The 16,888-nt window shown below is 40.0% G+C and overlaps 2 protein-coding genes across 2 annotated transcripts; both read right to left on the bottom strand.

Annotated features, from left to right (window-relative positions):
* Positions 1-426: 426 nt before the first annotated feature.
* Positions 427-2,960, bottom strand: LOC148550159 (uncharacterized). The gene is made up of 5 exons (XM_088493416.1): positions 2,819-2,960; positions 2,006-2,458; positions 1,294-1,628; positions 949-1,020; positions 427-861 (listed from the first exon to the last, which is right to left on the bottom strand). The coding sequence occupies exons 1-5, from the start codon at positions 2,958-2,960 to the stop codon at positions 427-429; spliced, it is 1,437 nt and encodes a 478-aa protein (XP_088349542.1).
* Positions 2,961-15,477: 12,517 nt separating this feature from the next.
* On the bottom strand, positions 15,478-16,155 carry LOC148550160 (uncharacterized). The gene has a single exon (XM_088493417.1). It carries the CDS (start codon positions 16,153-16,155, stop codon positions 15,478-15,480), a length of 678 nt encoding a protein of 225 aa, XP_088349543.1.
* Positions 16,156-16,888: the final 733 nt, after the last annotated feature.

Below are 16,888 nucleotides of genomic sequence, written 5' to 3' on the forward strand. Positions count from 1 at the left end.
GCACCTGAGTTTTATTGTGCTCGTCTGGATGTGACAAAGGTTGTTATCGATGGGAAGCTAGATGTGGATGGGACGGTGAAGGATCACGACGAGAATGCTCCTTCCTCCTGAATTTTCATATCTTTTGTTGCTTATGTGTAGTTTGTTATTTTGATAGACTTTTTGATGACATTTGGTTTGTATTGGCCGCGTTTGTAGTCGGCTTTTGGTTAACTGTTTTGATAGCATGCATGCGAACATAGTCCTTTGAACAGTGTTTAGTATTTGAAAACATAGATTGGTATTTATAATTTGTTGTTTGTATTTGATGATATCAAATTTTTGGCGTCCGGCCTCATTAAAACCCTCCTTAGGTAAAACCCTTAGATATGGGAAAAAACCTCTAAGGGAGAAAAAGAGTACCTTCATTCGCTGATTTTGTACAAATTATGATCTGTAGATTTTCAAAGAAGATACATTCCAGTTTCCAGATACTGGTTCGCCGAGTAGTGTTTGGAGCTGGTAAGCCCCCAGGCCGAGTACTTTTGCCACCCGAAATGGTCCTTCCCAGTTGGCGGAGAGCTTTTCGTGTGAAGGTGGTCGCCTTGCTTCCTCTGTTTTTCGGAGGACTAGGTCTCCTTCATCGAATGTCCTCGACACCACTCTTGTGTTGTGCTTTCTTTCAGCCAATTGTTTTTTAGCTTTCTGCTTGATAGCTGCAATTTCCCTGTCTTCTTCACTAAGATCAAGCTCGGCATTTCTCGCGTTTGTATTGTGTTGTTCGTCATATAACTCGGCCCTCAGCGTAGGAATGCCGATCTCAATAGGGATTAGTGCTTCCGACCCATAGACTAGCTTGAAAGGTGTCTCGCCCGTGGTGGACTGTATTGTTGTGTTGTAACTCCAAAGTATTTCTGGGATTAACTCCACTCACTCTCCTTTCGCGTTATTGAGTTTTTTTCTTATTGCCTGCAATATAACTCTGTTAGCAGCTTTGGCCTGCCCATTGGTCTGTGGGTGTTCGACTGAGCTAAAGTGATGCTGTATGTTGAAATTGTTGAGAAATAATGCGAGTTTGTTATCTGTAAATTGTCTTTCGTTGTCTGTTATTATTTCTTTCGGTATTCCAAATCGACAGATGATGTTTTTCCATATGAAAGATCGTACTTTTTTTGCAGTTATTCTCGCTAGTGGCTGTGCCTCTATCCATTTTGAGAAATAGTCTACTGATACTAAAAGAAATTTTACCTGTCCTGGCGCTATTGGAAATGGGCCGAGGATATCGAGTCCCCATCTGCTGAAGGGACAACTTACCTCCATGCTGTGTAATACCTCGGCTGGTTTCATAGATATGGCGGCATGCTTCTGACAGTCGTCACATGTCTTTACCTTTGTTATGCAATCCCTCTTCATGGTCGGCCAGTAGTATCCTGTTCGGACGATCTTTGTGGTGAGAGCTCGTCCGCCGATGTGGTTTCCACATATGCCCTCATGAACTTCATCCATTACTTCTTTTGTCTCATCTTTGTTTAGGCATTTTAGCAGTGGTTGTGAGAAACCGCGCTTGTAAAGTTCTCCTGCTATGCTCGTGTAGAGACTTGCTTTTCGCCTAAAGTGTGGCGGGTTGAGTTCGTCTTTGGGTATGGTACCTGCATTGATATATTCAAGAAAAGGTGTTCTCCAATCGTGGAGGTGGTTAATGTTTGTTATAGATAATAGTTTGATGCTAAGCTTTTTAAGTGTGAGTTGTGATAACATCGATGTTTGTGTGTCCGCCCTAGTGGCGGCGAGTTTAGATAATATGTTTGCTCTAACGTTCTTCTCCCTATGCACATGTAGTATGATAAATGAATTGAATTTTGAAATAAGATCCTTTGCTATGAGCCAGTATCACTCCAGCAAGGGATCTATTACCTGAAATTCTCCTCGAATTTGTTGAACCACCAAGAGAGAATCACAATGTGCTATCAAGCTTTGTACTTGGAGGTTCAGGGCGAGCTTGAGTCCTGCTATGAGGGCATCATACTCGGCCTGATTGTTGCTTGCTGGGAAGTTGAACTAAGGGATTGTTTGCCTATCACTTTGTCCCCTTCTTTTAGAATTATCCCAGCTCCGCTCCCTCCTCGGCTTGATGCCCCATCAACATGCAACTCCCAGGGCTTGTTGGGCTCGTCAGGGGTCAGTTCTGAAACGAAGTCTGCGAGGATCTGTGCTTTCAGGGCCGACCTTGGTTGAAACTGGATATCAAATTTCGAGAGCTCGATAGACCATTTAGTCAGACGTCCGGCGAGTTCTGGTTTTGTCAGTATTTGCCTTAATGGTTGGTTCGTTCTCACTATTATTGTGTGGCTTTTGAAGTAGTGCCTGAGTCTTCTCGCTATTATTACTAGTGCTAAGGCCAGTTGTTCTATTCTCGGATACCTTTGTTCCGCTGGTTGCATGACTCTATTGACGAAGTATACTGGTTGCTGTATTTTTCCTGCCTCAATGACAAGAGCCGAGCTTATAGAATAATTAGAAACGGACAAGTATAAGTATAAAGGTTTACTGACTTTTGGTCTTTATAGCACTGGTGGTGATGATAGAATGGTTTTGAGCTCGGCGAACGCTCTCTCACATTCTTCTATCCATTGAAATTTCTTATTCTTTGATATTGTTTGGAAGAAAAGGTATGATTGGCTTGACACTGCTGGCAAGAACCGAGATAGTGCAGCTACCCTTCCCACCAATTGTTATACCTCTTTCATTGTTTTAGGGCTCACCATATTAAGTATTGCCTCACATTTTTTAGGGTTTGCTTCAATTCCTCGTGAGGTCAGCATGAATCCGAGGAATTTGCCTCCTTGTAACCCGAAAGCGCATTTCTCCGGGTTGAGTCTCATATTGTATGCTCGGATTTGTTTGAATATCTCCCTAAGGTCGTCGCAGTGTGACCTCTCTTGAGTGGTCTTGGCGACCATATCATCCACATAGATTTCCATATTCTGACCTATTTGATTACGGAATACTTTGTCCATCAGTCATTGGTAGGTTGCACATGCATTCTTTAGACCAAATGGCATTACTCTATAACAAAAATTTCCATGTTCAGTTATAAATGCTGTCTTGCTTTGGTCTTCTGGATGCATGAAGATTTGGTTGTAGCCAGAGTATGCATCCATGAAGCTTAAGCTTTTGAAACCTGATGCATTGTCTACGAGCTTATCGATGCATGGTAAGGGATAAGCATCTTTAGGACATGCCTTATTTAAATCTGTAAAGTCGACGCACATGCGCCATTTACCTGAGTTTTTCCTTACCATTACCACGTTTGATAGCCATGTGGTGAAGCGAATCTCTTTGATGAAGTTAGCTTTAAGGAGCTTTCCGGTTTCTTCTAGGGTTGCCTTTGATTTTTCTGCTCCGAGATTCCTCTTCTTTTGAGCTATAGGTCGGATTGTTCTGTCAGTGGCGAGCTTGTGGCAAATAATGTATGGGTTTATGCCTGGCATGTCCACTGGGGTCCAGGCAAATAAGTCGGCGTTGGCTTGTAGTACTTTTATGAGCTCCGATCTTTCTTCTCCTTTTAGTGCTTGGCCGATGTATGTGACCTGTTCTAGTTTTGTCGTCAGTGAGATTTTCTGGAGCTCGTCTGCTGGTTGAGGCCTTTCTTGGGTGTCCCCTCGAGGGTCAGGCTTTGCTGGGGACAGTACCTCATTTGTGCTGTGAATTGCTTTGACTTCTTGTTGGAAATCTTCTTCTGGAGCCGACTTCTTTAGACTTGCATTGTAGCATTGCCGACTTGTTGGCGATCTGAGTGGAGTGTCGCTATCTTTTCGTCCTGTGCCTGAAATTTAACACATAGATAAAAAGTGGATACTACTACCCTGAACACGTTCAGAGCAGGTCTTCCGAGAATAATATTGTAAGGACTGGGGCAGTCAACTATAAGATATTGTATGACGGCGGTTCATGATAATTGGGGGTCTCCCATCATCATTTTTAGCCATATGTAACTGATGAGTGACCAAAAGCATGGGTTTGAATTTTCGCACTAAAAATAGGATTGACGTTGCAAGTATAGTCCAAACCCAACCATTGATCATCAATCAAATTTAATTCCTAAAGATATGTCACTATTCAAACCAAATTAACCAAGAATATTTAGCTCCCGGGTCGTCTTCCCTAGGAACTAATGCCAATAAGTGCACAATTTTGGTTGTAAGAGAGCAAAGGGGTTTTCGATGATTTAGAGCAAACAAAATAAAGGAATTAAAGAACAAGACAAAATTGCAATTAACAAGCAATAAAGGAATAAAAGAAATATTATGTAATATAAACAAGTAAGACTCAAAATTGATGGAAAAGTAGTTTAAAACATAAATGAAACCTTGACTTGGGATGAGTTATGGAATCCCTTCCTTGCCATAACTACAACTATGATAATTATGACGGATTAATCTCACTAAGTCAACCCTCACATCGGAGAGTAAGTTAAATGAGCATAAGTGTTCTTAACCCACAAATCCTAGCTTGCTTGCTAATTACCTTAGCAACAAATTAGCGTTAGTGGGAATAAGAATAAATAACAACCTAAGAATTATCACTAAATATTGGACATTATGGCTCTAGTAATCCATACACTCATTTCCCCCAAGCCAAGGGGTGGAAATTACCCCATAATCAAAATTGGTATTTCATCAAATACATAGTGGGCATAAACATAAAACATGGCAAAATTGGTAAATTAATGAAAGCTATGAATCATAAATGCTCAAAATTAATAAAAGCAACTCAAACAAACATATAAAAGCCATCAAACATCAAATTAAACAACTAGGAATCCAAAATTACAAAACTATGTATATAGTGACAAGAGGAATGAAAATATGAAAAAGTGTAGAACAAGTGTAGTAATTAAAAGAGAAATTAAAGAAATACTTACAATGAGATAGCAAGAATCCAAAAGCAAAACTTGAACTATAAAATTCTACATTGAAAACCTAATTAAAACCCTAATGAAATTGAGAGAAAACCTAAGCTAACTACCCTAAAACTACTCCTAAAATGTGTTATATCAAGTATGGTAATGTATGGTATGATATATAGTTGCTCCCCCCTTCAAATATGCTCCAAATCCTTCAAAAATGGGCCAAAAAGCCCCCAAAACGTGAGTGCACGTGTATTTTTAATGAAGGCACGCACTGGTACTTGTGCGTCCGCACAGGTCTGTGCATGGGCACACTTGCTGATTTTCCTCCTGTGCGTGGGCACAGACCTGTGCGTCCACACAGGTCTTGATTTCCATTCTGTTCTGAGCATGGGCACAGCCTGTGCATGGGCATAGGTCTTGATTTTTACCCTGCCCTGAGCGTGGGCACAGACCTGTACGTGGGCACAGGTGCTGTTTTTGACCCCTGTGTGTGGGCACAGAAGCTGTGCATGGCACAGGCTGAGATGCTTTTCTCCTTTGTTTTCTTCATGTTTTCTCCCTTTTTGCATGCTTTCTTCTACTTCTACCAACCCATTCTTGCCTCTAGGATATGAAATTACTCAACAAATATATCATGGCATCAAATGGAATAAAAGTGGGATTAAATTGCTCAATTTAAGCACAAAAATACATGTTTTCACATTTAGGTTCAATTTAGGGATCAAACACAAAAGTATGCTATTATGGTGCTTAAGTGTAGGTTTATGTGATGAAATCCACTCAAATCAAGCTAAAATATATCGAAAAATATGGACTCATTAGTAACCCTTAATTGGAACTCTTTCTCCAGAGAATCCGACCAATTCTCCGGATGAGGGTTGTATGAGTTTTTCAGATATTTTCATTTTTAGAAAAGTAGTGTAAAAAAGGACATCGGCACTACTACCTGGATCCAAAAGGACTTTTCTTACCAATAGCTCGCCTGTCTGGATGGAAATTACCACTGGGTCGTCTAAATTTGGAGAGGCCGATGATACATCTTCCTGCACAAAGCACTCCGACGCTCAAGTAAGTATGTGAGTTATAAGAGAATGAAGAGTAATAAAACTAGAGTGAGTTCTGTGACCTATTTTCTCCAGGGCTAGTTAGTTTTGTTTTATAGACGAGTGAGATGCCCTCTTCTGTTTGCTTGTTCCAATATCTTAGGTAGTGAGTTCCGTTATTGTGGATAATGGTCAGGGGATAGTGTTTGACTTATGAACGGCTTTGTCAGCTACGTGGCTTTGATATTATTTCCGAATCTTAAGATCGGTTTTGATTCTGATATTGTTTCCAAGTTTATCGGGGTACACGTCAAAAGGTAATCAAGGAAATGAATCAATTGAGGTTGAGAGAAAGAGTTGTGTTTGTAAGGGAAGTGAAGTACCGGAGGATATCCGATGTCTATGATACGAAGAGGTCACGAAAAGGAGAAAACAATCGGAACAATATGGTTTAGAATCCACAAGGTGAAGAGGCTCATATTGATGCGCGTCTGAATACGGTCAGGAAGGAGAAAAAAGAATAAGATCCAAATGGAAACGGGTGGACTAAAAAGATAGAAGTAGCAGTGGCAAAAGATAACTTGGATTGGTTGCAGAGAAGCCTAGTAGGAGGGACAACAAAGGCCACTGACTTTAACTCTTTGAAAGATAAGATTGCGAAAAACCTGCCTCAAGTTATCCAAATACAAGAACTTGATGCATATAAAGCCCTTCTGACGTTTGAGTGCATGTTGAGCACTGAAGAAACTTACACATTTAAATTGAACAATCTTCTACAATTCTTCCATAGTGTATAGAGATGGGAGGAGGCAAAGCGGAGTGAAACTAGAAGAGTGTGGCTAGAATGCTATGGAGTTCCTTTGCATGCCTGGTCGGTGGACACTTTCAATATCATAGGAACTCAATAGGGTGAAGTGGTGGGCTGTGATAATTTGACAGAATCATGTAATTCCTTTAGTGTTGGACGTGTGCAAATCGATACATGTGTTTTGGACGCTATCAAAGAATGGATACATATTATAATAGGGCTCAGTAGTTTTGATGTGTTGGTAAAAGAGGTGGGAGAAGAGGTGGGAGAAGAGACATATGGTTTGGCATGTAAGTTGGAAAAGACTGATGCTGGCAAAACAAGTAGCAAACCATGACATAACGATGTAACAAGTTACTCTCAAGATACGATTATAAAGTCAGCAAGGCAAACAGACAAGTTAGAATGCATGGACCTGGCGACGAAGCTGGTAACGATGGTGATGAGGGAAATTGAAGAGGACAAGGACAGAATAGTAAATTCAGAAGAAATTTTGAATGAGTGTAGTAATGACAATTCAAAAATAATCTTTCGAAAATGGTAACGTCTAATTCATATCAACAGGGAATTAAAGAAAGGGCTAATTTGATGGGAGAGGATATTATGAGTGATGGAGAGGATTCTGAAAGAACTAGATCTGGGGTTTTTGAATACACTTCAGGTGGGCTGGAAGAAGGAGCCATAAGGGAAAAAAAACACAAATCATAATATCATGAAAACTGGGCCAGATACACAAGTTATTATAATATGGGCATGTTTATGCAAATTGGGCCAAAAACCTCCATCAGGCCCTAATCCAAGTAGCATTGGGACAAGAGGCACGAATGGGAAGACTCGGCTGCACCAATCTGGACCGGGTCGGGTGGTGCATGGCTTCAGGGGGGAAAGGAATCCCGCTCCTAGCGCAGCTGCTTTGAGGGAAGCATATGGCGATGGGGGTGTCATTTCGCACAGTAGCCATGGACTTTCCGTAACAGAGAAGAACGAGCGGCAAAGGGCGAGACCAGCGCCTGGATACTCCATGTCAGTGCCTGCCTGCTTCGTTCAAGAATGGAGACTTGTGTGGATGACAATGACGCGAATAGGCTTAACGGAGTTGTTGGTGCGGTGGCGCTGGGAAAGGGTGAAGCTGGGTCGAATAAGATGGTCTTTGGGAACAAATTAAACGTAAAGGAAGCTGTGGTAGAGGAAGTTGAGGGAATGGTCACAAGGTGCTCTGGAGATGATGAAGAGGATGTCGATATGATCGGCAGGGGGAAGGGGGCTGGGGATGCTAGTGATGAAGGGGATGATACTGGAAACACGAGTATAGAGGGCGAGAACGACGCTGGCAGTAGAACTGAAAATAAGACCTTGGCAAAGGAGCGTGTGGATCATGAAAGTGTTGGTCATAAACATAGAGAACATAGAGATGCTATGATAGGCAGGAAGGGTATGGTGAAGGGTGGGGATAAAGCTGGAGCGACTATAATAAATGGCTTGGATAGTGAAAATGATAGCGGAACAGGTGACAATTAGTGTTCAAAAGCGAAGGAGCAAATGACGGAGAACAAAAGAACATGGGAATTAGTAGTGGAATTCAGTGCAATTTTATACGACGAAGAAGATGATATTATGGCGATACTCCAAGCTCAGAATGAAGAAAATGCTCTAAAAAGAAGATTGGCAACACAAAAGGCGAAAGCAAGACGATGCAGACCCAAGAATAAAGATAAGGTGTGTAATAATCTTTTAAAATGATTTTTAGTTCATGGAATGCTAGGGGGTTAAGGGGGATGGAAAGGTGAGAATGATAAAGAACTTAAAGATGAAAATTAGACTTGATATGCTAGGTTTGATAGAGACTAAAAGGCATGCTGTAACTAGATTTGATGTAGCACGACTTTGGGGGTGCGATAGTATGGGTTGGAAATATGTTGTGTTTGATGGTACATCGGGTGGATTGTTGTTAATGTGGGATGAAATTATGTTTAAGATGCATAACTGTTATAAAAGAGAGAGGTGGTTGTGTATCGAATGTGTGTTGTTGAAGAATAATTTTAATTGCGTATTTTTCTTGGTTTATGGTGCTCATGCTAGAGATGAGAAAATTGTTGTGTGGGAAGAGTTGAGCTATATTATTGGATTATGTTAGGTCCCTTGCTGTTTCATGGGGAGTTTAATGAGATTGTACAGGTAGAGGAAAGAAAGGGCGCTGATAGTTTAACAGTAGCTGCTGAAGAATTCAAGAATTGGAAACAAGATATACACTTAGTGGACTTGCCACTTAATGACCGCAAGTATACATGGTTTAGAGGACGTTTATATAGTCGGATTGATAGAGTAATGGTCAGCTTGGAATGGATTGAGGAGTGTCCAGAGACTCGACTAAAAGGAGGACCGAGGGGTTTGTCATATCACTGTCCGATGATTGTGGAAGATACAAAGATGCGAGGCGGCCCAAGACCGTTTAGAAGTCTTGACTCATGGTTTACTCATGAAGGTTTTCTAAGAATGGTTAAAGAGGAATGGAGGGGCTTGAGAGAGGTAGACTTCACAGATAAATTGAAGGCTTTGACAGCTCTTCTAGGTAGATGGCACAAGGACAACTTTGATGACATGGATAACAAAATTCTGCAGTTCGAGAATGAGATAAAGAAAATAGATGACATGGTAAGTAGTGGGACATATGATGGAATAGTGGAGGTGTAACACCCTACCATACTTAATCTTATGCTTAAGTCATAAGACTGAGATAGTAAGGTATTATGACCTCTAAAAATAGAAATATATATATAATAATAGGAAAAGAGATACTTAACTAGGAGCCTTAAAAAAACGGGTAAAACAAAATCACAAAATAAAAAGCGCAATGCTCAAGAAACAGGACTACTTGGGTGCTAAGAAACCTAAAGATTATAGATATAAATAAGCAAAAGAACGAAAAGAGAGCCAAGGATACAGTGAAACGAGCTCCTGACTCAGACAGCGAAGCCAAGGCTGGTCGGAGAATATTTACATATATATACATAAGTATTCCGAATACCCAAAGTACAGAAAAAGGACCCTAGCTCTCCTGTAACCTCTATGAGGAACAAAATAATCAAGTATCTTGGAGAACAAGCTAAGTACATATATACATATATAAATAAACATAAAACCCAAAATGTCCCAGACTACTCCGCTTCAGAAAATACAGACGCCTAGCGAGGAGCCTCTCGACCTACATCTGAAAATAACAACACAGTATGGGATGAGAACCGGAGGTTCTCAGCATGGTAAAGGTGCCACGCGTATAATAAATAAGGTCCTGGGAATGCCAAAGGCAATCCTAGAACTCCGTCATACAAACATAAAACTTAATTTCTAAACAGAAGCCATAAATAGGGGTAGGTATACTAAATCTACCTAAACTCACTCAATCTTAAACCTAACCTACATCAAACCATTTCACCCTTCCTCCACTCCTCCGTCATCCATAATTCAGCAAAGACAAGCAATCAGACAAATTCATGCACAAGTAATAGGCAGATAGTGCAAGTAGCAAGTATAGCAGGTAGCAGGATATATATACATACAGTTAGGCAAACTCAGGAAATGCATAGCAATCAAAACAAACAAATGCACATGATGCATGTCTGTTCTATGGCTGATGGGGCCCATCTGTCGATTATCCAGCCAACCCGACAAGTCCAAAAACCTTAGAATGTCCCCCGTCGCGCATCCCCAAGTGTCTATGCATAGAGTTCACATTCATTTATCATATAATCACTCAATGGGGGTTATCCATACCCGAAAATTTATACGTGCCCGGTCACCCTTACGACGTAGGGTCAACAGAGTATTGAGATTCAACCTGGAACACGTGGTGGCAAGTCACGGTTCTGTTACCCAGGGAAACTCGTATCTCATATATCATTCATAAGCCATTTCATATTTATAATCAATATATCATAATTTATCAAGCCTTGGCATTAAGCTCCTTTAATATTCTTATCTTCTTCATGTACGCCATCATTTACCTCTTACTTCACCCTCAAGTTATCCTATTTTCCTAGCTTTGCTTTTCCACTGTACTTAGTACTACACTTTAAGTCTAAAAAGGAAGAAAATCGAGGTTTAAAAGTGAAAATTTGGCTTAAAATAGTCAAAACCGGTTTTTGCAGCAGGCAGCATCCACGCGTACGCGTGAGTCATGCGTACACGTGAATATGCACACACGGGTACGCATGCTTCTCGCGCATGCGTCGCCAAAATTCCACACCACGCATACGCGTGGGTGGGCGTTTTTTCAAAAAAAAAAAAATGGGCGGAATGCCCAGAAAGCTACTATAAACCAGTTTTTAACACCTGCATCATAGTTTTATATACCAAATTTCCGTCGTCCATAACTTCCTCTACAAAATTCCGTTTTTCTTATACTTTATATCAATCTCAAGCTTATTAAACACACTTTAATTTAGAACAAATGTAATTTGTATTCAAAATTTAAAGAGCAAGTTATGGACTATCAAAGTTCATTAAAAATCACTTTTTACCAAATTTTGCCAAACCTCATTTTCTTACTAAAACTACATTCCTTACCAATATAACCTGCACAGTTAGCACACAACAAACTCCATCTCATTCATACTATCTTCCAACACTTAAATATCCACATCAATTCATAAAACTCATATATTATTCAACAATCCACCCCTTTCAACCATAATCTTCTATTTCAAAAATTCATTAACCCATTCTCTTCATTCATACATAACCAATCATAAATCAACTTCAACCAATTAAACAAGCCATAACCATCAATTCCATTAACATATGCCAACATCAAGCCATCATTAATAAGTCCAAGAACACATACTCAACAATACCAACCATTCATGCTCATAAATTCCAACACAAGCTCAATTTCAATAACACATATTCAATAACTTCAACTACTCATGCTCATAAATTCTAATTCAAACTCAATCATAAATCTATCCAATGTCATCATGAAGTTAATCATTTAGTGTATCCAACCTTTTCAACTTAACCTATGGTTCTCTAGCCTAAGTTTTTACAACACCTTAAATATTAAACGCGTGAAACCTAAACCATACCTTGGCCGATTTTTACGTATAACCCGGGGCAACCCCACAATGCAAGCTCACAAGTTCTACTTCCAAAAATCCAGCCACCAAAGTTGTTCCCAAAAGTTCTAATTCACCAATTCAAACTTCAATCTAACATAATTTCAATCTAATTTACACAATTCACTGAATTAGCACTAGGTACACAAAATTGGATAACCCACAAGGATTTAGAGTCTCCTTACCTTACCCATTGATGATTGGAGTATAATTCAACAACTATCCAATGTTAGATTGCACCTAAACCACCAAAATCATCAAAATCACTCAAAACTCAAATCAATTTCGCACATAAATGGGAAACAGAATACTGGGCACGAATTAGAGAGAGACATACGTTTTTGTTTGGATAGAATTGAAGAGGACTCAAAGACAAACGCGTGGCCGCAAATGGCTCGTCAATCGAAGCTCCGGATCAAAAGTTATCTTGGTTTAAAGTTCAATGTTTTGTGAGAGAGCTTCTTCCCCCTTCATGCTGAGTTTCAGCATGAAAATGAAGGCCAAGAAAGGAAGGGGTGCTGTTTTATTCAATTGGGCTGAGTTGGGTTGGGCCTTGGGCTCAATATGGGCCCAGTCCACCCGATTCGGCTCGTTCGGTCTAATTTTGGGCCAAATTTTTTGAAATTTATATCACAATTCTCGTTTCGACGAGCTCTATCCTATTTTGATATTAGTTTTGTGTTTTTAATTTTTCTAATTAAAATTCAATTTATTAACTAATTATTTACCGATTTTAGCGGGATGTGGGTAGTCCTACGGCATATTCAGAGTTTCTTGAATCTTACATCGTCACTCGAAACATCCATCTCCTTCCATTTAAGCTGGCTTAGGTTGTAAGACACGGATTTGTTTTGAAAGCGTGTTCTAGAAGTTACGAAATATGAAGCACTGCACGTCGGATAGGTTTGAAAGGTACGGCAGAAAACTATTTGGTACGCCACTGGTTATTAATACTTTCCAAAAATTGAAATGGGCTAACTCAGCGGGTTTTAAATTCCTTATTTTTGATTGCTCATCCAACTCTAGTTCATTGAAGTAATCTTCAGAAATAGGTATCCTCTTCCTTCCAACTTGAGAAGTCTTCTTCTTAAATCTGCCTAGCTCTTTTGTCGGCTTTTATAATGAGAATCCTAACTCAAATTTGCGTAGCTTTGTCTCCGTAGTCTCGGCTATCAAATTCAGGAACTAAGACGTTCAACGTTCCAGTTTCTGATTTATTCAGAGGTGTTTAGTGTATTGCAAAGTCTCACCTTTTCTCTAATGTATAGTCTCGTTGATATCCTCAATAAGTAGTTTGCTCCGATGGGTAAAATGGGCTTGGTCACTTGATCCACGATTCTCTAACAGTATAAACTTTTGTCCTAGTCCTCGGCAACCTATTATGAAATTGATGGCTATTCTCTGTTATCTTTAATGTAGACCCTTCGATGGTTGTAGCTTTTCGTACGGCTCCTATTGGTCTCTCTTTTCTTTCTTATGCGTCGAACGTGTAATCACATAAATTGTTACTTCGTTCTTCACTTCTGGCGGCTCAAAATATCTTCTTGGAATCGCGATACGTCTTAGAAACCTCAAGGTAACTTCAAAATCCTCTTTGTAAGCTTCGGACAACAGTTTCTCACTCTAACTTCTGATCTCGACATATAACCCGCTCATGGTGTCTTCTTGATTCAACCGACTTCGGTTCTCATAGTAGCCCCTTATCACCGTTATTGCACTCCTTAAGTCCTTGACTCTACGATCTCTATTTCGGCATTAAGCATATAAATCTTTTCTTAGTTCCCTTTTGTTTACCAAACTTCGACATCCTCGTTAGGTCTTTATCGTCTCCTTACGCTTCTTGCATTTCGTCTTTGCCTTGTTTTAAAACTGCAATAGATTTAGTTTGACTCCTTTAGCTATACCCCTGGTATCCAATTTAAAGTTCCAACTTACCTAGCCTTCCTTCCTCTAAAATTTATATCCAAGAATTTCTCTAGAAACTTCTTACTCAGGGAGTCCGTAACCACTTCACGATGTTGTATTTACACGTATCCTAGACCCCTCTAGTAATGTATCGCACTAATTCCGAGTTGTTAAATAAGTTCGGGTATTCTGATTACTGGATTTAGGGTTAATCCTTCTCTTGGAGTTCAAAAGCTCTCTTCACATTCAGGTATCCATGTAACCGGTGAATTTCTAGCGCGTTAAACTAATTATAGGCTTTGTGGTCGGCAAGAATTTAAAGTTCTGAAACTCTTCTTGACGGTGCACACTTACATGCTTCATCTTCCGTATCCAAAAGTCTTGCTCTTAAGGAATCAACATCACTACAGTTCAGCTATAATTTATACATGATACTAATATAGGCTCGAAAGCTTTCATCAAATCTTGGTATTTCATTCCCACGGTGCACCTCATTGCATCTATTTAGTCACGAGTGATACGATCGGCGAGGATTAAGGTTTTGAATTCTCTCGTAATGTCGCTAGTTTACTTTCATGTTCAAAAGTCTTGCTCTAAAGAATTGTCACTCTAATAATTGCATCTAAGAATTACGCGCATCGCAAGATCCAATACGAGTTGATTTTTCAAAGAATTGTTATGTTCAAAGAGACGAACGAGTAACATGAACGGTGTTCACAAGAAATCAAAAGAAAGTCTTGTATACAGTTAACCGGAGTTGTACAGAACTAATGGAATACACAAGAAGAGAAACCTAGTGGCATTTTAGGGGAGAAGTTCGAATCAAAGCTTGAATAGAAAGAATAAGATATATCGGATTAAATAGGTTCTATTTGTCTTTAAAAGAATGCGAGCTTCCACAAGAGGGCAACTCCACGCACCGCAGGTCTCCAAAATTTAAAGAATAGGTAATTATATTAGGATGAGTTCAAGCTTATTCCAAAAGAGGTAAGCTTTATGCAAGTAAGGAATAAAATCAGAAGAACGATGACTTGGGCTTTTACAGGAAAAGATTCAAGATAGAGTTTTCAAGGTAGGCCGGAGAAGAAATTTTAGATTAAGTCGTGGAAATTAGTTGGCGCACTCTCGCAAGGGAACACTTAGTTGGACGATTCTCTCTTCTAGTACTCCCTTCACTCGGTCCTAAGTTTCACCGGTTATAATGATGTCTTCACTTGTGGTGCAATCAACGCTGATTCGGCTTTTGGGCACTAGGTTTGTCGCAACTCACGTTCTCTCTCTCTAAGGTAGGAATTATGATACATCTTCAAGAATGGTCTCAAAAACTCTCTCTCTCTCGTATAGGAATTTGGTCTCACCTTGACTCGTCTTTTAATCCGTTAGCAACTAACAGTTGAATTCGCTCTATTCCTCTTCCTCAAAGTCTTAATGTCACTGGATTTCAAACGGTAGCTCCGCATAGCTCTCGACAGTTCCAGTTCCTTATGTATAATCCACTCTGCTTCCATTGCGTCATTCTGATTCTTATCCTTCAAGAATCTAGCCACTCCTCTAAGTTAGCTAAGTATCACTCCATCTCAATAACTAATAGTCTTCGACTAATCATTAGCTTGGACTCCACGATCATCAAAACTTGTCATGCTTCACAAATGGATAATACATATTAATGATATGCAAAGTAGCTAAAACTTCAACTACTATTTCATGGTTACCTCGGGTCTAACAATTGGATTCGGCTGCATTCCGGCGTTTCCTATCTGGAGCTGTCTCTCCATAGCCTTCCTGTAGTATTGCCAACTTCATAGAGTAATCTTCTGCGAACTGACTTTTCTTAACCAATTCAGTGAAATCCGTTATCCTTTGCGGATACACATAGTTGAAGATGTCTCTCCTAAGTCCTTTCTCATACTGAGCACACTTCCACGCTTTATAGTCGACTGGATTTCCTTGACAAGCTTTTGAGAGGCGACACAGGTTGTCGAATTCACGGGTATAGTCAGCAAGAGACATATTCTCTTGCTTTAGCTGCATTAACTCCAACTCCTTTGCAACGCGAAGTGCATGTAAGAAATATTTCCCGTAAAATTTCGTCTTGAATCTATGCCAAGGGATATCCGTTAACTCTATCTGCAAGGTATGATATAACTCCTGCCACCACTTCTGAGCATCTCCCTCCAAGATGTAAGTCACTATTTCTACCGACTGCACTTCTGGTATGTGCTGAGTATATAAAAACCTCTCCACGTCTTGAAACCACCGATCAGCCTCTAATGCATTGGCATTTTCATTAAACTGAGGTGGACCACTCTTGAGGAACTCAGTAAGGGTCATAAACCTATAGTATTGACTTATGTTGCTGGTACCAGCACCCAAGCTTCCATCTCGAGGTCTTTCCATCGGTTCGATCCTAAGATTTTTCCTCCGAATGCCTCGCTCAGATCCGTGAGACGATATTTGGTCCCTGTTCACACCAAACAATTGATATTAAGGTGATCAGTCTCAATATCTAAAGTTTAGTGCTTAAGAAACCCAAACGCATGCACACGAACATATATGCTACACATATCAATTAGATATCCTAATAGCACATAGAAACATACACAAAGAATGCACATAAGCATAATCAGTCCGTCCTCAGGCTCTATAGGAACAAACTGCTCTAATACCATAACGTAACATCCTACCATACTTAGTAAAGGTGCCACGCGTATAATAAATAAGGTCCTGGGAATGCCAAAGGCAATCCTAGAACTCCGTCATACAAACATAAAACTTAATTTCTAAACAGAAGCCATAAATAGGGGTAGGTATACTAAATCTACCTAAACTCACTCAATCTTAAACCTAACCTACATCAAACCATTTCACCCTTCCTCCACTCCTCCGTCATCCATAATTCAGCAAAGACAAGCAATCAGACAAATTCATGCACAAGTAATAGGCAGATAGTGCAAGTAGCAAGTATAGCAGGTAGCAGGATATATATACATACAGTTAGGCAAACTCAGGAAATGCATAGCAATCAAAACAAACAAATGCACATGATGCATGTCTGTTCTATGGCTGATGGGACCCATCTGTCGGTTATCCAGCCAACCCGACAAGTCCAAAAACCTTAGAATGTCCCCCG

Source organism: Arachis ipaensis, chromosome B7, assembly GCF_059453495.1.
Source record: "Arachis ipaensis isolate K30076 ecotype BB chromosome B7, ASM5945349v1, whole genome shotgun sequence".
Lineage (NCBI taxonomy): Eukaryota > Viridiplantae > Streptophyta > Magnoliopsida > Fabales > Fabaceae > Arachis > Arachis ipaensis.